Below are 24,959 nucleotides of genomic sequence, written 5' to 3'. Positions count from 1 at the left end.
TTTAAAAAAAATGAAGAGTTTTAAGAAAAAAATATAATAAAAACTAAAACATTTTGTTCAACTTCACTGCTGTCAACAAGAAATTAACAGTCTAATTAATATATGGTATAATTATTTGGATATTTCTTTTTGAATAAAGTTATTTCATGTTTTTTTTTACATTTTTAGGAATTATGATTTTTTTTTCAATGGTACTTCCATTTCACTTTATTAGCTTTTCGTATTTTTTTTCAACATCAAGTTTTGCTTATTTTTCGTTCAGGATTTCCTTATCTCTGTTTATAGCTAAATTGTAGCTTTTGTCATAAATTTACCGTTTCGTCTGCTTGAAACAATAAAAAATCAATTAACAGTATTCACTAAATCGCAATTTCATAGTATTATTTTGGCAATAGTAGGGGAAGGGAAGTTGATATTAAACAACTCTTTTTTTGCGCCAACTACGCTCTCATTTCTAAAATGTTAAAAACTTTTTTATAAATTACTCGTTTTTTACACATTTTAACCATTTCATTTTTCAACTTGCAGTAATACGAATATTACACAAAATAGCATAAATAACTTATATAACTACATTTCGTTTTAAACATTTAAAATAAAAAGGAAAATAATAATGTTATATAATAAGTATTTTTACCAAGTGATCCATCTTCATATGCTTACAAAAATCACGCATATATGCCGAAGACTTAACCTGTCGTTTAGTAATAATATCAATTCAATTTATAAAACAAAATAATATATAATTCTGTTAGTAACTTTCATACAATGCTTGAGAAGTGCAAACGACTAAAACGCTAAGCTATGCGAAAATGTCAACGCGTTGTGAGAATCGTGAGTGAAAATGAATGCACGGAATGTGATTTTCGCGCTCTAATGAGTATAAACGTGAATTTGATGCTTTTTCAATGAGTTAAAGTGATCAAATTTAAAAACAATTAAAAAAGAAATAAGAAATGCGGCAACGCAATGGAAAATGGTCAAAAAAGAACGACATGAAACGAAGAGCATCATGCATATGATTATTTTTTCCACTAATCACATATCCTGCGCTCTCTCATTTAAGCGACTGCAATTGCTTCGTTCTTGTAACAATTTAACGTAATTTTTGCATAATAAGATAATTTGGAGAAAATGTTTCAAACATTTATGATAGTACAAAAAGCCTAAATAAATTGCTTCAACGCTTGCCTTCAAAAGAAAAGAAACTCTGCACTACCCTACGCTAAAAACTACGTTATATTTAAGAAATATGAACTCTCTCTGTTCGGTTTTTCTCTTGAGTTGAGTTGAGTGCCCAGTGGCAGACATGTTTAGTTAGACGCTGCTTTGTCGTTTGCAATAGCACGTTGCTCCTGCAACAAAATTTCATGTATATAGACGTCTTCATCTGTGGTCACATCAATCAATTCCAAGTCGAGTATTGGTGTGTCAGGTGAGCCCAACTTATCATATGTAATACGTTTTATGGATGCTACGAACTTTTGGCCGACTGTTAGCTGACGGAAGCGTAGGCAATCTTCCAGACTCCAGTCGCCATGCGTGGCCGTTATGCCTATGATAAAAAACAGGTTTAATAGAAATTATTAAAAAAAAATTATAAAAAAAAATTTATAAAAAAAAATTATAAAAAAAAAATTATAAAAAAAAAATTTAAAAAAAAAAATTTATATAAAAAAATTATAAAAAAAATTATTAAAAAAAATAAAACAAAAAATTAAAAAAAAAAATTATAAAGAAAAATATTAAAAAAAAATTATAAAGAAAAATATTAAAAAAATATTACAAACAAATTATTTAAAAAAAAGTTATTTATAAACTAATTAAAAAGTTAGAACAAGTTTTTAATAGAAATTATTTAAAAAAAAATATTAAAAAAGCATTACAAAAAAAAATTGTTTACAAAATATTTAAAAAAAAGTTAGTTAAAACATTAAAAAAAAAGAATAATAATTTCAAGAAACAAAAATAAAAATATTAAAACAAATATGGGAAAAATATTAATAAAATAAAATTTTAAGAAATATACTTTTATCTTAAAAAATTAAATTAATAATAATTAAAAAATATATAAATACTATTATTTAAAACAATTATAAAAAAAATGTTGAAAAAAGTTATTAAACAATTTTTTTAAATATAAAAAATAAATAATTACAAAAAAAAATAATAAAAAAAAATTAAAAAAAGTACAATTATTAAAAAATATATAAAAAAACTAAAAAAGTAATAATTATAAAAAAAAAAATTATAAAAAATAAAAACAAAATATTTTAAAAAATTATAAAAAAAATATTTAAAAACAAAAAATGTCTCCAACTCACCATGCAATTTAGCTTGTATCGACATTTTCGGTAATTGACGATACTTCGCCGGTAATATTTTCAATTGGTCGCTGCGCAAAATTGCGATATCACCGAAATCACAGAAACAAACGTGTATCATATCACCATTGTAGGTATTCACTACAACAACACTGCAATGCAAAAGAATGAAAATAATGTATTAAAAGCAAACTTACACAAATACAACATTTTTTCTAAAATTTTCAGTGATTTTTTTCTAGCTGCGCGCTAATTAAAATATGGTTGCTTACCGATGATAGAAACCATCCGGATTTTTGGCCGCATAGGCCTGTCCTATTTCCACCATATCAGCCGGTATGAATTCATCATTATTTTCACAGTACTCCTGCAGCTCCTTCATGAGATCACGAAGGCGGGGATAGTCTTTGTAGGGTTGAATCTAAAGCAAGTGAAAAAATTAATATTTATTTTATTAATGTTGAGCTACCCAGCGTACCGTAAAATTGGAAGGATTCGCTGACATAGTGACACGCACTTCCAGAAAATCATTTGGATCACTTGGAATAGCAGTGTAATTTTGTAGTTTTGGCAGCTCAGCCACCTTTTGTGGTGAATTTGGCACTGAAGAAGTGAGTGTTAGACCACGCGTCATTTCTACAAAGGTTTGTTGTGTCGTTGGCGAATTTAAGCTACCAGCACTGCCATTTTTAGCCAGACCAAAGTGTTTGCCATTGATGGGCGCATCATCGTCCTCGCCATTCGAAGCCGTAGAACTGGAATGTAACACAAAGCTGAATTAAATAGTTTTTGCAATAACTTTTAGCTACGCACCATTCCAATTCGGCTTCCATGCGTATATCCTCGTTTATATTGCACAGCATATCAGAGCTCTCATGACGACGATAGATGGTAACATATGGCATTTTGCCAGGTTTATTCATTTTCACCTAAAGCATACAAAAATCAACTTAATTCGCGCGAAGGAATTTAGGAAAAATTCAGAAAATTAAATTATACTCACAAAAGCAGCGCAATTGGCTGGCAGTAATGCGCGCATGCGCCCAACAATGCTCTTGTTGATGGGCGGTATGTTGTGCAGACGTGCGCGTATCGCTTGTCTTGGGAATTTACTCAACGCTGTACTTAGCGATTCCAAACGGAAAATGTTCGAAATGTGCGTGCGACGCGTTATGCCATAGTCCACATATAATATATCGAATTCTTCATCCTCGACACGATAGTTCGGCATGTCGGCGAGTGCGCCACGATACCACTGGGTCTCGCCGTCATTGCTGTCGTCACATATTAAGAAAAGATTGGAACGTTTCAGATCGGTAGCAGTGATCTTGTGTTGATCGCGTTTGAATTTCGACTCGATGAGTTGTTGAATGAGTTTCTAAAACAAATTATATATGTAAGCATATTGACACGATAACGGTTAACTGTTTGCTTAAATACACACCTGTACATATTTGAAGTCAGTGTTGAGTATTTGCAAATATAGATCACCCTCATCGCTTATATGTGAGACCAGCACATTGGTGGCGCCTTTGTGTTTGATTTCTGGCGGCGGTGTATCATCGCAAATCTTGCTCAACAGCAAAGGATTCAGATTCACATCTTCCTCGGTTGAAGTATCATACAATACCACTTGTATTTTACCACAAGCGCTCGATTCAGTATTATAGAAGTCACTCTCCTTTGTCAATATCTCACTCACCACCGATTTGCTTGACAACATCGCATCCAAGTGCCGGCGCGCATTCGGATTACCAGCGAAATCCTCCAAACCGAATAGCGACAAGGGCACCGCTTGCGCTGGCAAACGCAAAAATTGTGCCTCACATATATATAATTCACTCACAGCCACCCAATCACTATCGCCGTAGTCGATGAAGAAGCAACGCGCCGTTGCATTCGGTTTGTCCAGCTCTTCGACGCGCACACGATGCCAGCAATCATTGATGCATACCAAATAGATATTTTTGCATGCCAGCGATAATGGACGCGTCTTTTGCGTTGACATATGCGCATCGATGTCGCTCATAACGCTATCAAAGCGTTCGCTATACTCTTTGCCGAAGAGGCGTGCCCACACATCGATTGTAGAGGCGCAATATGTGATGTACAACTGCCAATATTTTTGTTTCCACGGCAGAGCAATGCCATCCATTTGTATAATTGCACCGCTGCTGCCAGCTACATAAGAAGATAAACAAAATATGTAAATATGTGGTTAAAAAAGTTTGAGGTTAAGAAAAATAAAAAAATAAAAACAAAAAATAAAACAAATAAAAAGAAAAAACGGTAACTACGGCTGCACCGAAGCTATAATACCCGACACAACTGCATTTCTAATAGCAAAATAGGGTATAAAAAGTCCTTTATGGCGATTTTGGTCGGTCACTTTGTATGGCAGCTATATGTTATAGTGATCCGATCTGAACAATTTGTTCGGAGATTGTAACATTGCCTCAAACAATAATCCATGCCCAATTTCATGTAAATATCTCGTCAAATAAAAAAGTTTTTTATACAAAGACTTAATTTTGAACGATCAGTTTGTATGGCAGTGATATGCTAAAATGATCCGGTCTAAGCAATATATGCGTAGACAGTAGCGTTGCCTTAGACAATATTACATGTCGAATTTCGTGCAGATAGCTCGCAAAATAAAAAAGTTTTCCATACAGACAATTGTTTCCGATCTTACAGTTTGTATGGCAGCTATGTGATACAGTGGTCCGATATGGGTGATTCTGATAAAACAGCAGCATCTTGGCGAGAAAATGACATGTGCAATATTTCAGCTCGATAATTCAAAAACTGAGAGTACAGTTAGAATAAATACGGACGGTTCGGCTAAATCCACGCTGCTCATAACGCTGAGCATTTATAATCTTCGACGTTTCCTTCTAGATTTTACAAACTTCGTGGCAAATCGCGAAATTAAAATTTTTTCACCACAGTATCAAGTTTGACCACAGCTGTCTAGTTCGTGAAATCACAAACTCGATTTCTTCTTTTAAGAGTAGCCAAATTTTCTGTTTTCTTACATAACTGTTGCTATGTACTTAATTTCTTACCCTTCTCTTTTTCCGCCTCCTCGTTGGCAAAGACAATCACAGCATTATTGGTCGCCGATTCGGTGGTGAATTTCGGTGACGTCTGCACCAACGTCCACCAGTGTTCCGGCAATGACTGTTTGTACGCTTCCTCGAATATCTCCGGTATGTTTTTGGCGAATATGCCGTGTGGATGTTGTTGCAATTCATTGTAGAGTTTGTCAATAAGATCGGTATCACCATCCGAGAACAGCGGCAAAGGACGTCGCGACTCTTGCAGCTTCAATTGTTCAATAGCCTTTTGAGCGCATGAGATTTGAGCGACATGTTCGTGTAAATATTCATTGGGGTATGTGGAGAAGATGGTGCCATTCACATTGACACGACACTGATAGAGACGTGTAAATTTCGAGCGTATAGCGCTGAATGCTGGCGGCGCATAACGACGCACCACACAGTATTGCGTTAGCGATGTGATCGGGTCGAGTTTGGGGTTGAATTGGAAAACGCGTGGCGGTATGACGTGCTGAAAAGAGAGTGAACGTGAGCGTGACCATGTTGTAATTGTATTTAAGCGTGCTCTGACACTTACCTGACCATTGGCCTCGCCAAACTGCTGCTGCTGTTGTTGTTGTTGCATCTGCTGCTGTTTGATGATGTAGCGCTGTTTATGGAATTGTGGCTGCTGTTGCAGCTGCAGCTGCTGCATAGCTGCCGAGGCGACAAATGAGTTCGTCGCCGTCACCAGTTTGTCAGAACCTGTGGAGGAAAGCGCCGGTGACGTTTCGGGTGTGTTGCTGCCATTTGTGGACGCGCCAAAACCGTTGCCGTTCTGATTATTATTATTATTACTAATGCGTATGCGTAAGCGATCCTGCACCGAACCGATGCCAACGCCCGGTTTGGCAACGCCGGCAGCCATCAATTGACGCGTCTGCGTTTGCTGTTGCTGTTGTTGCGCTTGCAGCTGTTGTTGAGCCTGCAATTGTTGCTGGGCCTGCTTCTGCAATTGTTGTTGCTGCAGTAGATTTTGCTGTATCAGCTGCTGTTGCTGTTGTTGCTGCTGCTGCTGCTGACGTAAGTGTTGCGCGGCCAACAGCTGGGCGCGCTGCTGCTGATGCTGCTCCTGCATTTTTTGCTCACGCTGCGCCAATATCAATGTCGAAGCAATTGCGATGGCCGAATTGTTGTTCTGCCCTAGAATGGGACGCGGCGTTGATTTTTGCTGTTCAGCAGCTGGCTGCTGCTTTTGTTGTTGCTGCTGCTGTTGTTGTTGTTGGCGCTTGGCATTCAAACGTTCGCGTAAATCAGTCTCGCCAGCCGCCTTGTTGCCATTATTGGCGGCTCCACCACCACCACCACCACCATTCGATTGCTGCTGTTGCGCGGCCTTTGCGTTCAACATTTCGCGTAGATCTTTCTTCTCGCCACCGCCTGCGCTCTTACTCGTCGTCGTTGCGCCGAGCGACTTTTGACGCTGCAAAGGCGCTTGTTGCTGTTGAGATTTCTGTGCTTGTTGTTGTTGCTGTGGTTTCGTTGCCTTTTGCTGTTGCGTCTGTGTCTGTGCCTTCGCTTGTGGCTGTGTTGGTTTTTGTTGTTGCGATTTGTCTTTCTGTTGTTGTTGTTGTTGCTGCCCACTCGCGCTGCTGTTGCGATTGTTATTATTTTGCTGTTGACTATTGTTGTTGTTGCGATCACCAGCCCCTGCTGCGTTGGTGTTCACATTACTACGCCAACGCTGCTGTTGTTGCTGTTGCTGCTGCTGCTGACCCGTCGCCGGCAAACGCTGGAAGACGTTTGACGAATAGCTGCTCTTGTTCCAACTCTGATCGGAGCGTTTCGGTTGTCTCACTTGTGGTGCGGCTGTGATGCGTGTCGATTTGCTAGACTTTTGCTGTCTCACCATAGACGAGATGTGCGCCGACTTCTGGCTAGGCACGGCATCTATGTATGTCTGCCGCAAGGAGAGAGAGCATACATAAGTGAGCACGTCAGATACAAATAAGCATGTGCAATTAGAATAAGTGAACATATAAGGGTGAGGTGAAACTATTTTTGTGCAAACTCAGAGATACTCAGAGCGCAGCGCAAATGCGATCATCGAAAGTGATCGAGAGCAGCGCCAGAGTAGATGCTGGTGTGCCAAGAGCGCTACATTTGCTACAAGTTAAGTAATAACGCGCTCTTGATTCAATTCAATGAATAATTTACAACGATTTTGAACTTTACAAACTTGTATATACAATGTATAGGCGCACACACACAGATGTTTGAATTTACATGTGTTATTTTTTATTCTAGCCTCACTTTTCAACACTTTTGTTTATCGAATGCGCAGCATATAGTTTTGCAGATGGGCTGTGAATTATATATTTTTATGATTGTTCCGCTTTAGGCCTGTAAGCCTTCCAATTTTCAATTTAAAAACAAAAAGAAAAAACTCACAAGTTTGCTGTATTTTTTTTGGGGGTTAAAGTTCGTTGCACTAGAACTGTATATTTTTAGAAAACTTTCGAAGAAACCGACGCAGACACACTGGCTACGGCTTCGACATGCACTGTCACAAAGTGTGAGGCCAAATTCAGACAAGCAATATATAAAAAAAAGTGAATGAGACAAATGAGTCCTAAATTTCGGCAACTTAAATGAGAACAATGCACATAATACAGGGTGCTGAAACATGTGCATTGTTAAACGGTGCTTAGTAAAAAATAAAAATTAAAACAAAACGCTAACTTCAGCTGCACCGAAGCTACAATACAATTCACAAATAAAAAAGTTTTCGTACAAGAACATGAGTTTGAGCGTTCAGTTTGTATGACAGCTATATGCTATAGTAGATCGATCTGAAGAATTTCTTCGGAGTTTGTGCCCCTTCTTTGGACAATAGTTCTTGGCAAATTTCGTGAAGATAACTTGTCAAATAAAAAAGTTTTACATACAAGGACTTCATGTTTATCTGTCAATTTGTATGGCAGCTATATGTTATAGTAGTTCGATCTAAACAATTTCTTCGGATTTTGTGCCACATCCTTGGAGAATAGTTCTTGGAAAATATCGTGAAGATAACTTGACAAATAAAAAAGTTTGCCAAACAAGGACTTAATTTCTATCGGTCAACTTGTATGACAGCTATATGCTATAGTGGTCCGATATCGGCGATTTCGACAAAAAGCAGGAGAAAAAAGAACGTGTCCAAAATTTCAAAGCGATATCTCTAAAACTGTGGTACAATTTGCAAGTATTTTCCTCAATTTTCAAGCGAGTATGCTCTCATAATATGCATGTATGAATATGTGTATACACTGATGCATTTTATGTGTTTTACCGCACTCACCTCTTCACCATATTGCATAAAACTAAATTCGCCGGTCGCCTTCAGCAGATCTTTCGCTGATGTATAGCCAAGTTTGCGAAAATTCAATGGTTCACCTTCGATTTCTGGATACTCGTTGAGTACTTCGCGTAGTTTGCACGGCGGTTTGCGTGATGTCACTAAGGCGCGCACTACATTCGCTATGTATTTTAGGCGTTGTTGCTTGCCATTGTTATTGTTGTCATCATTGTTGCCGCCGTTGTTGTTGTTCGTTGTGTTGCTTTTGTTTGCTGCAGCGTTTTTGTTTGCTTTGCTCGTCGTATCGCCGCTCGAACTTGCAACTTTTGTTGTTGTTTTAATTGTATTATTATTATTGTTGTTGTTGTTATTATTATTATTGGTTTTTGACGATGTTGTCTTGTTTACAGGTTTAGTTGCTGTCGTCGTTGTTGCTGTTGTCGGTGCCGACGCGACTGCTGCGGACATATTGGAGTTTCTTGTTTTTCAGTCACAATCAGTTCAAAATCGCTGGTGGACGCTGCCGAAAAATGCTGCAAGGAATAAAAAATATAATTTTCTTAATGAATGCGAAAGTGTGTTTTTAATTAACACTAATTACGATTTCATTTGGCGGAATTTGCTTATTATAAAAGATACATATCAAATATTTCGAAATTAGGTAGGGTCTGACTGGACCACCACTCAACCAGTTCATCAGCTTTACAGTTACCTGCGATTCCGCTGTGGCCTGTCACCCATACTAGTTCTATCGTATTGACTACATTCATAATGATGTTAGGCAGTCCTTAACTAGCCCTGAAGGCACGGTTTGAGAGCTCAAGGCTAGAATAATCCTTGATATCAGAATGTATAGCCACTTCTCTGAAGGAGGTTCCACTGTAAATCTACTGCTATCTTAATGGCAACAACATCGGTTTGAAAAACACTGCGATAGTCAGGAAGACTGAAGTTGGAGTTGATAGAGAGCTTCTGACAGTAAACCACGCCACAAACCTTCCCCACAAGCTTTGACCCATCCGTATAGAAGTTTACTGTCGCTTTCCTCCAACGGCTTCTTCCCACCCACAACTCCCTCGTCGGTATGTGGGCAGAGAAGGAGATTTCGGTTTGGCGACTCCATGATCCAAGTAATCCGGTATGAAGTCAAGGTTTGTGAGGATTTCCGAGTTTTCAGACGTGTGTCTCCCAAGTGGCAGATTGAATTTACCCCCGGTAAGGGTGTCTGTCGTAAGAAGCGACTAAAATCGAATGTGCCTTTTGTCTGTTATTTGGCTTGCCTCGAAATATCAGCATACACTTATCAGAAATAGCGCTACAATACTCAACTTCAACTAATATTATAGACTTTGAATGAGATTCCTTCCAATGAAAAGATAAATGTCACCAGTCATTCATCTGATGGTTGCTCAACTGGTAATAGCAAAAGCTGCGAGGTCTGTCCATAAACTTCAATCTGGTACCACGGGGAGCAGTTAGCCCTGAAATCACTCAAATCTGCTCAGTGGATTTGGTCCTTTGGGGAGATTCCTGCTAAAGGCAGGTAGAATTGAAAATTCAGTTCAGTGTGGAGTCGCACAGCGGCAGCGACCGGACCCACAACACGGCAGAGCCTTTAGATCGGGCTCGAACACCACCAAGGTGGAAAAGGTGTGTCTTCCACCTGAATAATTGGAACCAAATAATACTTGCCAAAAGCTTGTATTATTTGGGGCGCGGTTTTGATCTGTATGCTTTTAAGCACCGTAGGTTAAGGCCATCATCAACAGGCGCTCACGTAAAAACACAACGGAAGTTCGAATCCATGGACATGGTAGTTACTTTTAGTCACAGCTTCTAGCCCGCCACCTAACAATTTAACAAGTTTCATCTTTCGATTAGTTTGCAGTCATAAATTTAAAGAAAAAATTAAATCGATGTAATTAGTAACGGTTTGGTTGTCTCCACGCGTAAGTATCGATTTTCTCTTTTTAACCTCTCAAATGAAAAATCAATAAACACACATGAAAATGTAATTATGGTATTTCAAGTGTTATTTGTGGAAATGTAAAATCGATTTTATTGTTTGCATATATTGATAGTGAAAAAGTCTTTTCGCATTTCTAATCAAATTTTAATCTACTTATATACGGTATGATACAATCTGATTGGTAACGTTGGAGATATACGACTGCAACGACATCTATTGACAAAATCCGAAAGGACTTTTTCGACTACCCACCGACTACCCGACTATGTATGTACATACATATATTGAACGTATGAGGATATGTTTGGCTAAGGGGTCGATCTTAGGAGGGATTTCACTTCGACAGCTTCGAACACCGACCCGTTGTTGTACGCAAAAACTACTATATACTGGATCATAATACCCTTATGGAATGTATGAGCATATATTTAAAAAAAAAAAACAATCTCCGAAAATAAATAAAAAAAAAGTTTCGGAGATATGAGCATATTTTTTAAGCATTTTTATTGTATCGGCTTCCAAAAGCTTAAACACGATTTTCTAGAAAAGCTGTATTCAGAATCGGTGAGGAAAAGTTTCTTGAAACACCTGAACCGATCGAATTGAAATTTTTACACTACCTTCTTAGATATATGTATGTATGTGTCAGGTGATGATCGGAGGAGTAAAATTTCGACCAGAAAAATCTGGTTCACCGTCAGACACTATTTTTCGAAGGTCTTGCTAGAGATCGGCTACGGATCAAGAAAATCCAAAATTTTTCAAAATGAATCGACGATAATGGAAATATATTATCGTTTAACTTTATAACGAAAATTCACGGTCTGTAAAGAATGTTTCGTTCAACTTATGGTGAACATAATCGGCCTACAGAGTGAGCTTGAGTGAAGAAAGAAAAGCAGCCGTGAAGACCGTGGAAAGTCTATATAAAACGACTTGACCCATTATACATATCTCAGAATGAAAGCGGAATAAAATACAGCTTGTGCAGAACTAAGGCCGTTCGACCTTCTCAAGCGGTTTGGTGTGGTCTGTGAGCCAGTTGAATCATCGGTCCATATTTCTTTAAAAATGATGCCCGAACCGCCAATGGCGACCGTTATCGCGCCAAACCGACTATTTGATGCCTGAAATTGAAGCTCGTAGTATCAGCGATGTTTTGTTTCTATAGATATGTATGCACAAAGCTGGAATCAACTTTATCTGCCTAACATTGTCCGACTAAAAACCGGAAATGCATTATACAGTTATACTGTTTAGATTAAAAGATGATTAAAGATTTTAAAAAGCATTTAATCAAAGAAAATAGTTATACTATATTCACTTAATCATTATAAATTACAATTAATTATCAGATAGAGTGAAGAGTAAGGTGAATCTACTCCAATCACATGAGATAAGCGGTATTGATTATAAAAAGTGTTTACACATTGATAAGTGTGTGTGTGGGCATAGTACATACATACATACATAGGCACAAATGTCCATAATAGTACGAGCATACGTCACTCTTCAACAGCCTTGACGATTAGAAATAGCCAAATTCGCAAAACGAGTAATACCACTAAATGGCTACAAATATGCGAAGAAAAGGCATGGAGAAAAAACAAAAACAAAATATTATAAAATTGATTTGAATTTTAAGGCGAAAAAGTGGCATAACAACCGCTGGTCAGGAGAAAAACCGACAAGATATGAGCAATTCACACGACAGCTGGTTTTATGGTAACGGAATTGGCGCGATTTTTTGCCGCCAAGGGACGGTATTTTCGCAATCTAAGTCCGTTTGGAAGGATGTGAATAGAGGAAAAGAAATTTTGCGCTGACAGAGCCTGAGACAATAGTATACAGAAGAAAACTCATAAGTAAATTGCTTGTGATATGAGCAAAAACCATTATTGCTGCAGCGAAACAGCTATAGCAGTGCCACCGCCCAATTATTGGCGCTGCTGAAACAGGGCGTCAGTACTTATGCGCAATGGGCTTGGCCCTTATTTTGTCGCAGCGCTTAGTCATGTCATTCTCACATTGGAAAGCGCGTTAATGCGCTTTTTCATTTATATTTCAATTTTTTCAAATAAACCGCTAATGCATGACGTGGCTAAGGTGACGTTAATGAGACCAAAAACGCCGACGAGCGCTCGGCCACACAAAGCAAGTGTTGCTTGGAATTATGCACGGTGTAAATATAAAATAATTAGTTGATGTGTTATGGAGCCATGAACCGCACTTGTCGCGCTTACGCAAATCGTGCCGAACGCGTGAATATTCGCAGCACCTTGCGCGCCCCTCCCTCGCCCTGCGTTTTCTTCTTTGCACAATCGACAAGATAGTCGCATGAAGGCGTTACGTGCCCGATTAAATGAAGGTAGTGCAATATTTTTTTTTTTTTTGTTATTTATTTATAATTATTATTTTCTTTTTTGCTGTCGCTGTTATCGCTTTATATGGTTGGTAAATATGCGCCAATGCAAATGGAATGTAGGAGATTGCAAATAATTTGCAAAAGCGTTTGCCATAAAATCCGATTGCTTAAGTACCTGAATACATACATACAAACACATATACATACATACATACATACACACATATGTACCGATGTCGATGCGCGCATAGAAACCTACGAAATTCGCAAACGGTAGCAAGCAATAAGCGGCCGAATGACAATGCAAAGACAGATGGGAGGGAAAACTTGAAAAATGGAAGAGCGAAAAATTGGCACAATGATCGTGGCAGCATGATCGTACAAAGCAAAAGTACGCCATATACACTCTTATACACACATACAAATATACGCTTATTTGTGAATCGGGCAAAATGAAGTGAAGCAAACGCAAAAAAGGCGTACAGAAGAAAATATGTACAGGTATCCCTCGAATAGCACGGTACTTGAGTTGCACGAAATCTCGAATAGCACGGTTAAAAATTGCGACAACCCTCGAATAACACGGGGTTCGAATTACACGAAGCCGCGAAAATTCCTTTTAAAAATTGAAATTTAAGGATCCTCTACCTCTTCAAGGAAAAACAAATCAATCTTTGGAGAGTGACAGTGGTTGAACATATGTAATTTAAAAATTATTGCGTTTATAAAGTTTTACCTTTTAAATTTCAAATAACACGATTTCGAATAACACGGAACCAATTAACCGTGTTATTCGAGGGATACCTGTATATGCAAATAAAATGCATGCAGTTGAGAGGAAATAAATGGCAAAGCGGATGAAGATAATACATTGTATATGCACAAGATCGCCGCTGGCATATAATATGTTATGGATAACACACTCTTACAAAGTGAATGTTATCGGAGCTTTTAAAAAAAAAATGATCTGTAAGCGAAAGGTCACGGAAGTTTCTAAGGCATGTGTTGGCAGATTTTCATTAAAAATACGACACTTTTTTATACATTTAAATAGTAGAAAATTCAGATAACAGGTCAATTGAAAAGTTCCCGGTCTGCCATAGTAAAACAATTTTTTTTTTTTTTTTCAAAATTGGTTTTTTTTTTATTCAGCATAGTGCCTTTCAAGGGTGATACATTGGGTATAGCGATACATCAACTTTCGATACAACTTTTGTAGTACGATTCGTCCTTTGCTTAAAAATAGGCCTGAGTTTCAGCGATTACCTAAACGAAAATTTCTTTGATTTCTTTCAAGAAGTCCACGACAGTCGGGTCTATATAACCGGAAGGTACTCGGATTTTTATCCGGCCAAGGACTGTCAACTTGGCAACAACACAACTCTACAACAACAAAAACGAACATTTTTTCCAGTAAGATCTCAGATCTCAGTACAGGAAATAGTCGCTGGGGGCCAGATCTGAAGAATACGGTGAATGCGGAGAAAGCAATTCGAAGCCCAATTCATGAATTTTCGCCATGTTTCCACTGCACTTTCTTTTTCCACAAATGCGGCCGTTTTTCTACGATTTCTTCTTTCAAACGGGGTAATAACGTTATGTAAGAATAGCTGTTGATGGTCCTTCCTTTTCAAGGTAGTCAATAAAAATTATTCAATGTGCATCCCAAGATACAGACGAAATAAACTTTCCAGTCGACTGTTTGTTTTTTCACGCTTTGGAGCGAGTTCATCGGATGACTGTCGATTGGACTTCGAAGTGAAACGGAGCCATGTTTCATCCATTGTCACATATCGACACAAAAGCCCAGGTTTGTTGCGCTTGACCATCTCCAAACACTGCTCCGAATCATCAACTTGTCGTTGTTTTTGGTCAAACGTGAGCTCGCGCGGCACCTACTTTGCATAGAGCTTTCTCATACCCAAATATTCGCGTATGATATTCTGTTAATATTTTTAGAGTGCCTGTTATCTCGATCAACTTCAGTTTGAGGTCGTCCAAAATTATTTTTTGGACTTTTTTGATGTTTTCGTCGGTAACAACCTCTTTTGGGTGTTCACTGCGTTCACAGTTTTCGGTGCTCAACATAAAGGATTTTTATATTGTGTAGGCACCTAAGCCGATACAAACGTGACAACGTGGTTTATATGAACCTGTCCGAGTCAAATTTGATCTTGAATGTACTTAGTAAGTGCAAGCCATTCACTTTTATTAATACTTATACATTTTTCTTCATTCTCTAATTGCATACACACTTTAAAGTTTTTTTGTTTTCAATAAAAGATTTTTTTCAACTTTCATGCGCTTGAGGGCGGTAGGAGAAAATATTTAGTTTTGAGGTCTGCCTTTCTGTGCTACTCATGCAGCGAATGAACTCATGCTTTAATTAATGCCGCTTTTGCATTTTCATTTTTTGTTGTTGTTTGTTTTCTTTGCTCCATATATATGTATGTATGTACATACACATTTTTTGCATTCATTGTTCAAGGTCAAGAGATATATTTTTTAGCAAGTATGTGCTTCATTGTATCATTCAAAAAGTATGTCGAGCAAATATACAAGTGTGTAGTATGTATTTTTCTAATGTTTACAAACGGTTTTGATGTTAAATTATTTGTTTATTTTTCCCGAAGGTGCTGCGAATTGCGGGAAATTTTGTTAGTCTAATATTTCCTGGTATTAATCGGTTAATAAGTATCTGTTGCCTTGACAAAAAGTCATAATATTATTATTGATTAAAGTGAATGTTAGTTTAACACCTATTTTTTTATTCATTATTATAATTTTTTTTGTAAATTTTTATAGTCGAAGGTTTTCTGAAAATTGTTGCCTATTTTAAACCTTAGGCCAGCAGATAAAATCCAATTAACTGCTGGCAAAGCATAAACTAATTGCATTCAAAGAAACATGAATTTTACCAACAACAAAATTGCAAAAATCCATACAAACGAATAGTGAGTGAATTGCACAATATTCACACTAAAGCCATAAGCAACAAAAGAGAAAATGCAAGGAAATATTTCCACGTATAAATATGGCGGCAACAAAGACACGCCGCAACCGAATGCAATTTGCGTTTTGAAATTGCCTTTGCCTTTCGCCTTTTTCGTTTTGTTTACATTATTTATAATTCATACATTTATCTTTTATAATACGTATGCGTGATTTCAGAATATTTGTATGTGTAAAATCGCATATTTATGGCAAGCGCGTGCTACAAATGGGGGTCACTAATTTGTATTCTCATTTCATTTCATTTCCTAGCTCTGATTTGCGATCAATCCAAAGTGATCGACAAAACATTCGCTCATTTGTGAATTAATGTTATAACAAGAATTTGAGCAGTCTCCGATACAATAAAAACTTGATATTTATAATCCTTAGATAATAGTCCACAGCCAGATCTAGATCCTGAAGTAATTTCGGGAAATGGTGCCAGTTGACAAGTCCTTGACCCGATAATAATCCGGGTCCGTACCGTTTACTCAAGTGACATGGAAACGGTTTGTCATTTTAGTAAATAGTGGTGATTTGACCCCTACACCCCTTTACTACACACAAAAAATCCTTCTTCTTTGGCGCCAATTCGAGATACCAATTGCAACCAGGTCCTCCTCCACCTTATCTCTCCAACGGAGTGAAAGTCTTCCTCTTCCTCTGCTTCCCCCCGGGGGGGTACTGCGCTGAATGCTTTCAGAGCTAGACTGTTTTCATCCATTCGGAAGACATGACCTAGCCAGCGTAGCCGCTGCTTTTTAATTCGCTGAACTATGCCAAGGTCGTCGCATAACTAGTATGTGCAAAGGACCATACATCTTTCGCAGGACCTTTCTCTCGAAAACTCCTAAGTTCGATTCATCAGATCGTCCATGTCTCTGCGCCAGGACGGGAGCAATGAGTGACTTAAATAGTTTGGCCTTTGTACATCGAGAGAGGAACTTACTTCTCAACTGCCTACTCAGTCCAAAGTAGCACCTGTTGGCAAGAGTTATTCTGCGTTGAATTTCCAGGCTGAGACTGTTGTTGCTGTTAATGCTGGTTCCAAGATAGACGAAATTATGTATTGACATGGCAATCGAGTGCGACAACTGTTTGTTTGATGATAGGAGATATTTCGCCGTTCACTACCAGACCCATTTGCTTCGCTTGTTTGTTCAACCTGGAGAAAACAGAACTAATGGCGCGGTTGTTATGGCCAATGATATTAATATCACCGGCGTACGCCAGCAACTCTACACTCTTATAGAAGATTGAACTCGCTCGATTAAGCTCTGCAGCTCGATTTTTTTTCTCCAGAAGTAGATTAAAGAAGTCGCACGATAGGGAGTCGCTTTCTCTGAAACCCGATTGGTATCGAACTGTTCGGAGAGGTCCATTCCAATTCTGACGGAGCCTTTGGTATCCCACGTGTTGAAATTTTCACCTCTAACACCACAGTCGCAAAATGACTGTGTTATTAAATATTCAAAATAAAATTGTGGCCCTACTGGAAGAAATATTAATAAATGTACTAATTTGCATACAAACATACATATGTACATTTTAAAGATTAGAAAAGAATGTAGTCTAGATTAAAAGTCAATTGATAAAATTTGAAAGTCCGAAATAAATACGCATGGAAACAATAATAATAAATACTTGAAGCTTTCATGCACAAATCAACCAGCTGCCCACCCAATAAAAATCGGTAAGGTAATACAGACTAACGACTCGTGTTATGAGTCAAATTCTACTTGTCGTTAGTGAGTCAGTCGTTGGAAATCAGTCAATCAACCGAACGAACTCGTGCGGACTATGAAATTCCAGAGTTTCTGGGTCAAACAACAACAGCAAAACGTTTACACGGTCGGCACTTACTGGTTTTTGCTCACGATTAACGGCGATCGTAATAAGAATGAAAGCCAGAGAACAATTACTGTCGAAGCAGTAGTTAGTTAGTGGGGAAAAATAATGAAAATTGAAAAACGGGAAAACAAAACAAACTGGCGCAAAAATAATCAACAATGATCGCATTTGTTCCAGTGGCAATTAGAAATCGTAAGTAGGTTTCATTGGCTGGTGAGCAAATGAGAGCAATTCTTCCATTATACAGAGTTGTATGTAATATGTATACTATGTACAGCCATGGACACATAAATAGCACACATCTGAATCCCATATTAATTCTAATTTTTTTTAATCCTAAAGTAGCTGAACAATAAAAATTTGGTATGTATCTACTTGTCACTGTTATGAGGGTCATTTCCCTGCATAAAAATACTGTTTATTTTCTATTAAATTTTGTACGCGACAATTTTATTGCGTATAGTGTTGATTTGAGGTGGACACATAAATAGCACATTTTTAAGTTCGTACTTTTTTTTTTAATTTTGTGTGAGGTTCTCGCATATTTTTAATTTAATTCTGCGAATATATAATTATTTCATCGACATTTCGTTAAAATGAGAAAGAAAACAACATTCCACGCCGGAAAAGGGAGTCCTTATATCCAATATGAGCAAAAAAGGAAAAGATCCTGTCAAAATTGCTAAAATAATATATTGCTCTCCAAAAATGTTATAAAATGCTCTTTATGCAACAAAACAGACCCACCTTGTGTCAATAAAAAGATACCAAGAAAACCAGGACCACGTAAATCCGATATTAGTGTTGACAAATACATAGTACGGAAGAGCAAAGCGGATCCTTTTAAGTCAACCAGAGAAATTATGATCGAAATTAATGACGAATATGGTGTGGACGTGTCCAGAAAGCTTGTAGGAAGACGACTCAACTTATCTCAACTTTTTGGACAAATTACCAGCAAGAAACCACTCCTGTCAAAACGCCACATCAAAATTCGACTGGCATTTGGAAAGGCCCACGGAGACGAACCAGCACAATTTTGGAAGAACGTGTTTTTGAACGACAAAACCAAGATAAATAGTAAGGTTCCAGTTGAAAAATCATTTTTACGACGTCCACAAGGCCAATCCCTTAAACCTAGGTATACTAAAAAAACCACTAAGCACGGCGGTGGAAGTATCATGGTCTGGGGCGTGTTTTCATGGCATGGTATCGTGCCAATTGTTCGAATAAATGGTAAAATGGACCAGTTTTAGTTTTTGGATATACTGAAAAATAAAATGTATTTCAATCCATGCCCATAAACTGGACATTTATGCAAGACAATGATCCGAAACACACCCCAAAGGTAGTAAAGTATGGTCTCGGCAGTAAAAAATTTAAAATTTATGAGTGGCCTGCGCAAAACCCAAACCTGAAACCAATAGAAAATTTATGAATTGATACAAAGTTCAAAATAGCAAGCAAAAAATTCAAAAATTTTGATAATTTATGGGCTGGAATTGAGGAGCCTTGGTATTCAATCCCAAAGGAATGATATCAAGAACTGGTGGACAGCATGCAGAAAAGATGTGAGCGGATGCTTAAAAATGATGGATATAGTACAAAATACTAACTATACTACCTTTTTTTAAACCCCTTTTCAGATTGTGCTATTTATGTGTCCAAGCTGTCATATAGGATATTGATGTTTTCGTCTTTTTTTGGCGATAATAAAATATTTATTGTTTCAGTGTTATAGTTACATATATTAAAGTGAATAATTTTTAAAATAAAACGCAGTCCTCTTTAAATCCGTAAGTGATAAACCTAAGGAATAAATAAATGTTTTCTTATCCGATGACCAAGTGTGCTATTTATGTGTCCATGGCTGTATATGTACATACTTATATATAAAGCACCTAGTGTTGTTTGGTAGTATCAACAAATTGAATATTGCGCTATAATTGATTTTTCTTATGAAATAAATAACTAAAGCGTGACCAAATGCAATCGATCAACAGCGAGATGCGAAGATGAAAAGCACAGAAACGATTACAAGTCGGTAGAAAAATCGTATATTATGCGCATGTGAATTCTATAAAGCGGAATGCTGAATTAAATACAATATTTTAATTTTTTATAGTTAATATTATTATTATATAGATTTTAATTTATTACATATTATTTATCATATTTAACGATTTTAAAAAATATTTCCTGCTAAGATTAATCGTAGAATACAAAAATACATAACATACAGTCTATGATGTGATATAACTTTGTGATGAAATCCAATCATATATCACATAATTGGATTCACATACATAAATCTAATTTTATTAAAAATATGGTCACGTCAATTAGCACAATTGGAAGACGGCTCAGATGAAGCCAAGTCACATGAAAAAGACAATGCAGTTAAATAAGAACAACTTAGAGCCAAAAGAGATTTTTTTGTAAATAGACTAGAAAAGAAGTAAATGTAAATATTATTTAAGAAAGATTTCAATAAAAAATTTAATCCTCAATGTCTGCGCTTTATTACCACACGCTAAAAACTTTCAGTTTCCACTAACGAGACAATTACAAAAAACATTGCACGCACACTACGTAAAGTCATAAACTCAAAATACAGTACTTGCTTCAGAAAATAAATATGTAATTATGAATATATGCACATTAATATGCAATGCAGCATTTGTTTACCTGCAACCTGAAGCCTTGCGTTGCTTTTAAAAAATTATTGCCTCAAGTGCCGTAAAGCAGCAGGGGCTTTTATTTACGTGCAACACGAAGCCTCGAGTCATAAAAAAAGGCAGTCGAGCGCAGTAACGGTAATTGTAGTAAAGCATAAAATGAAAAAACGAAATTTTAGAAACTTTGGAAAAGTGAATTTTGCTTTGACTGCAATTATTTTCACTTACTGCACGAAAACGAACGCGATTGTTCAGGCTTTAAGCCAGCAAACAGCGATTGCAGTCGGCTGTGTTTATATTATTGTAATAGTTAACGGAAAAAATGAAAGTGGATATCTGTATGTATGTATTCTCAATGTGTAAGCGTTAATTTGATTAATAATGAAAACTTAGTATAAAAATATATTGTCAAAACCTGCTTTAAAAAAATCATAAATACTATATACCTATAGTACTAGTTTAAAGAGTGATTTTTTTCAGAAAATACACAATGGAATTAAAAATGATTTCTTTAGAAAAAACGCACAAATACAATATATTTACTAAATTTACTAAAAATAAATAAAAGAAATTGGCAATTAATTATATAAAATTGATTCTACACAGATTGAGTAGAATTATTATTTTGCAAAAAAATAAAAAAATAATAATAAATAAAAAAATATGAAAAAATGTAAACAAAAAAAAATATAAAAAAAATTGTAAATAAAAAAATATAAAAAAATTGTAAATAAAACCAACAGCGTTAATAAAATTCACACTTTATACTCAAAATAATGGTTAAAGGGGTTAAATGAGTTCAACAATCTCACGCTTCGTACTCATACTCGTAGTAATACACATTAAATATTTTTTTCTTAATCTTCAGATAATAAATTTAATTAAGCTTAAATCACTTAATATTTAAAGCCGAAGCGAAAATGGCCCTTTTTGAATTTCACACATTTCACAACAAAACTGTGGAAATTAATAAAAATTACACAACAAAGTCAAACAAGCACCAACTACAACAAAAAATAACCAAAATTGGCTGCGGTGAAGCAACAAGTAGTTGTTGATGCTTTGGCACTGCTTCGTATCTGGCACATCATTAACACTGTTATACCGGTTTACGAATTTGCGCGACTTTATAATGATTTCAAACTCTGCTGCTTTCCACGTGCGGCAAAAATGTAGTCTTACAAAAAAAAAAAATAATGAAAATAATGCACGACTGCTATATTTAAAGTTTATTTTATTGTCGCTCAAAGGGAAATTTCGTGCAAAAGAGAAAGGCTTTTATGTATTTAACTTGCGCAAACCATTAGGCTACCAACAATATAGTCAGCTCACTGATTGTCTACGTTATTAACAAAGGAAACACAGGCAATGAAGCGTTCAGTGATCTCTGGAAAGCAAAGAAATCAAAATAATACGGCTACAGTCACTCAAAACAAAGAGACCTGTAAAAACCGTTGATCATGCAATTTACAGATGGGTAGAGCGCTTTGAAGATTTCTTGTTTGTAACGTATTGCAATCAGTGGGCATACAACCCACTATTGATGACGTTGCAAGCGAGATGAATCCTGATGGCAACTGGGTAAACTTTACCGAATGTTTGTATTAAAAGCTATGGAGATTTATGTGCTTATTAAATGCCTTTTTTGCAACACCACGCATTATTACTATAATTCTATTGAAACGGCTTTATTATGAATAATTTATATGCAGTAAGTGCCTTCACTAAAAGTATTCAATCGTCGCATAGAACCTATGCATGAGTGTAGGAATTTATCCAAAACAGCATAAGCAAACGCTGAACTTAAATACCTTACCCGCCACGTTCATTATCAGTAACATTAAGGTATTTAGGGTATTCCACCAAACTCGTAAATGTAGAAACTTATAAGTTCAAAAATTTACGCTTTAGTTATTATTATCATATAACAATTTATGTATTTACATATGGCTGTATATGTATACAAATTGTAAAAAACTTAAAATTAGCTTTTTGTTGCCTTTTGTGCATTGTCACCATTAAAAGCCCGCAACCAATTGTTGCTTATTACATTTTCACAAATATTCAACAATATTTCAAACAAATCGCTCACATATTTTTTAATAAATGTGCACGCTTTTTCGGCACACTTTCCAAGAAGTTTTAATAATTTGCCAAATTGTTTTCGAAAATTAAGTATGGATTGGCTGTTATATTTTTACACTCACTTACTGTATGGCTAAAGCGGATATTCAGCAGAATTTTCTTTGTTTTCGATTTTACACTGACGTTATCACTTTCTCCACGAATGCAAAAAATATATGTAAATGCACTTTTAGCGATCGCACGAGCACATAAACGTCAATAAAACAAATATAGCAACAAAAAATCCAACGCAAATTCAGTGGAAGCCGAGGAAGTCCCGTAACCTGATTTTTCGCACATGCATACACGCGTTCGTGTTTATAGGGAGGGGCAAAGAAGTTATACTTCCGATTGCGACCTTTAACAGCAACTTCACCCACTGTAAACCATTAAAACCACGTATTTTTAATATATTTCTGGCTTTTTTTGTGATCAACTACGATGTTAAAATGTAAGTAAATTGCGATAATAACATACGGGCGCGTACTAGCGAGCGAATTCAAGCGAACGAAACGAAGGCGAAAAGCAAACAACTGAAAGCGTCAACACAAATGTCTACGCTATGTTCCAATTGGAACGCCTGCTAGCGACAGCGCAGTCAACGTCTGCCACCTGATCAAATGCCAACGGTGCAGAAAGAAGAAATAAAAAATGTGCAGGGTTATAAATATACTTCATGTATTTTCTGATTGATAAATGAATTGTCTAACAGAAGATTTCATAAAAAATTTCATTTCAAATGTATTTAAGTTACGCTTTACAGCATTTAAAATAAACGAAAATTTCATTGTGAAAAATAATTTACAAATTCTTTCACATGCAACACTGTTTCTGAACGAATGGCGTTTAGTTGGCCACACAAGTGATGAAAAGAAATAAATACATACCGCCAGCGCGGCGCCTGTTGCCGTGTACATGACTGCGTGCACTAGCTGTACAAATCTCCACTTATAAATATGCGCTAGAATGAGTACACATATGCTGTAGCAGCGTTTCAAGTTCAGAAAAAAAATTTTTGCTCCAAAAAGTAGGCAATGTTTTTATATTTGCACTATTAAACAAAGCTGCAGCGCATTCACCTCTGTTTAAACAATTGATTATTGCAATTTAACATGCAATATTGCATCTACATGCAATTTTTCAGTTGCGCTTTGATTTTTATGTATCCAGCGTTCTTTAGTTGCTAAACTATTAAGTTATTACAGGCAGCAAAACCAACTACTAGTGCTTATGCGGAAGTATACACCACCACTGACGAATTGCATTAGTGCGGAAGTAGCGAGATTTCTCACACCAATAAAGTGTCACAATAGGCGTATGTTCAGTGCAAGCCGTGTTGTTTATATGCCCAGTCAGCAAAGCAGGTGTGTTCATGAGAAATTGGTTCAGCCAACTCTGTAACAATACGTACATACATACACTGTGGGCAAAAAAATAGTACGAAATTTAAATTTCGCGCAAAATCCCAATCGTCGAAATAATTTTTTTTGTAAGGTTTGGATCTAAGAAAAGTGAAAGTTCGATAGATTCCAAAAAAAAAAAGGTTTCCAAAATTATGAACAGAGTCTAACTATTTTTTGCCCATAGTAATATGTAATTTTTTTTATGCCCAATTCTTTCTTAAACATCTTTTGACATTTATAACATTTTTATTTTTTTTTTGTTTTCAAATAATTTATTTAAGAGTGTGTAAAAAAAATATTTCTTTAAAATGACGATAAGCAGACGTCAGCCGTTGCTTTATTTTTTACTACTCATCGTATTGTTGCAATGGTCCGCAGCAACGAACGACCCAAATGAAGACACTTTCTATCAAGATGTCAATTATTATGATACTGTGGCTAATTCAATTAATTTTGATGTCGATAAAGCGCTTTTACAACAACGTTTAAATGGAAATACAAAACTTGACGCAGAAAAGAATCCCATTGATAGTTACCAGATCGACGACGACAGCGAACAGGATGCGCTGGACAGTAAAGAAGCCAGCGAAATGAAACGTGAACCGCCATTTCTGTTGGAGGATGAGTCGCTGAATCGGAAACGCGATGCATGCGATAACGATAACACACAGTGCCACGAGCAGGAACAAAAAGCTGCATACATTTGTCATGCGCAAACGCCAGAGCAGCAGGCGTGCTTAGATGCGGCCGTAAAGGATACCAAGGATACGATTGAGCATGTGACGTGTCTGATAAAACGCATGCGCGAGCATGCGGTGTCCATTGTGAAGGAGATCAATGAACTGGAGGGAGATTTTCTGGGCGCTTGTC

At 36.6% G+C, this 24,959-nt stretch overlaps 1 protein-coding gene across 3 annotated transcripts; it reads right to left on the bottom strand.

Moving 5' to 3' along the window:
- Window positions 1-177: 177 nt before the first annotated feature.
- LOC105228414 (uncharacterized) lies at window positions 178-23,928 on the bottom strand. Of its 3 annotated transcripts, none has more exons than XM_049453593.1 (11): window positions 23,574-23,928; window positions 8,709-9,238; window positions 5,964-7,325; window positions 5,393-5,897; window positions 3,769-4,505; window positions 3,328-3,702; window positions 3,138-3,253; window positions 2,803-3,079; window positions 2,597-2,745; window positions 2,325-2,476; window positions 178-1,555 (listed from the first exon to the last, which is right to left on the bottom strand). In XM_049453593.1, the coding sequence occupies exons 2-11, from the start codon at window positions 9,171-9,173 to the stop codon at window positions 1,314-1,316; spliced, it is 4,380 nt and encodes a 1,459-aa protein (XP_049309550.1). In that variant the 5' UTR covers window positions 9,174-9,238; window positions 23,574-23,928; the 3' UTR covers window positions 178-1,313. The 3 variants fall into 3 exon arrangements, with proteins under 3 accessions (XP_049309550.1, XP_049309549.1, XP_049309548.1); XM_049453592.1 differs by lacking the exon at window positions 23,574-23,928 and adding an exon at window positions 22,770-23,225; XM_049453591.1 differs by lacking the exon at window positions 23,574-23,928 and adding an exon at window positions 22,774-23,225.
- Between the last annotated feature and the right edge of the window lie 1,031 nt (window positions 23,929-24,959).

Source organism: Bactrocera dorsalis, chromosome 3 (genome assembly GCF_023373825.1).
Source record: "Bactrocera dorsalis isolate Fly_Bdor chromosome 3, ASM2337382v1, whole genome shotgun sequence".
NCBI lineage: Eukaryota > Metazoa > Arthropoda > Insecta > Diptera > Tephritidae > Bactrocera > Bactrocera dorsalis.
Note: the sequence above shows the minus strand (reverse complement) of the source record. Positions and strands in the feature narration are given on the sequence as shown.

Coding starts and splice junctions, on each gene's coding strand:
- LOC105228414 (XM_049453593.1), bottom strand. CDS start 9,173: ATGTCCGCAGCAGTCGCGTCGGCACCGACAACAGCAACAACGACGACA. Junction 4,506..5,392: donor GGAGGCGGAAAAAGAGAAGG/GTAAGAAATTAA, acceptor CTTCTTATGTAG/CTGGCAGCAGCGGTGCAATT. Junction 1,556..2,324: donor GATACAAGCTAAATTGCATG/GTGAGTTGGAGA, acceptor TTTTTATCATAG/GCATAACGGCCACGCATGGC.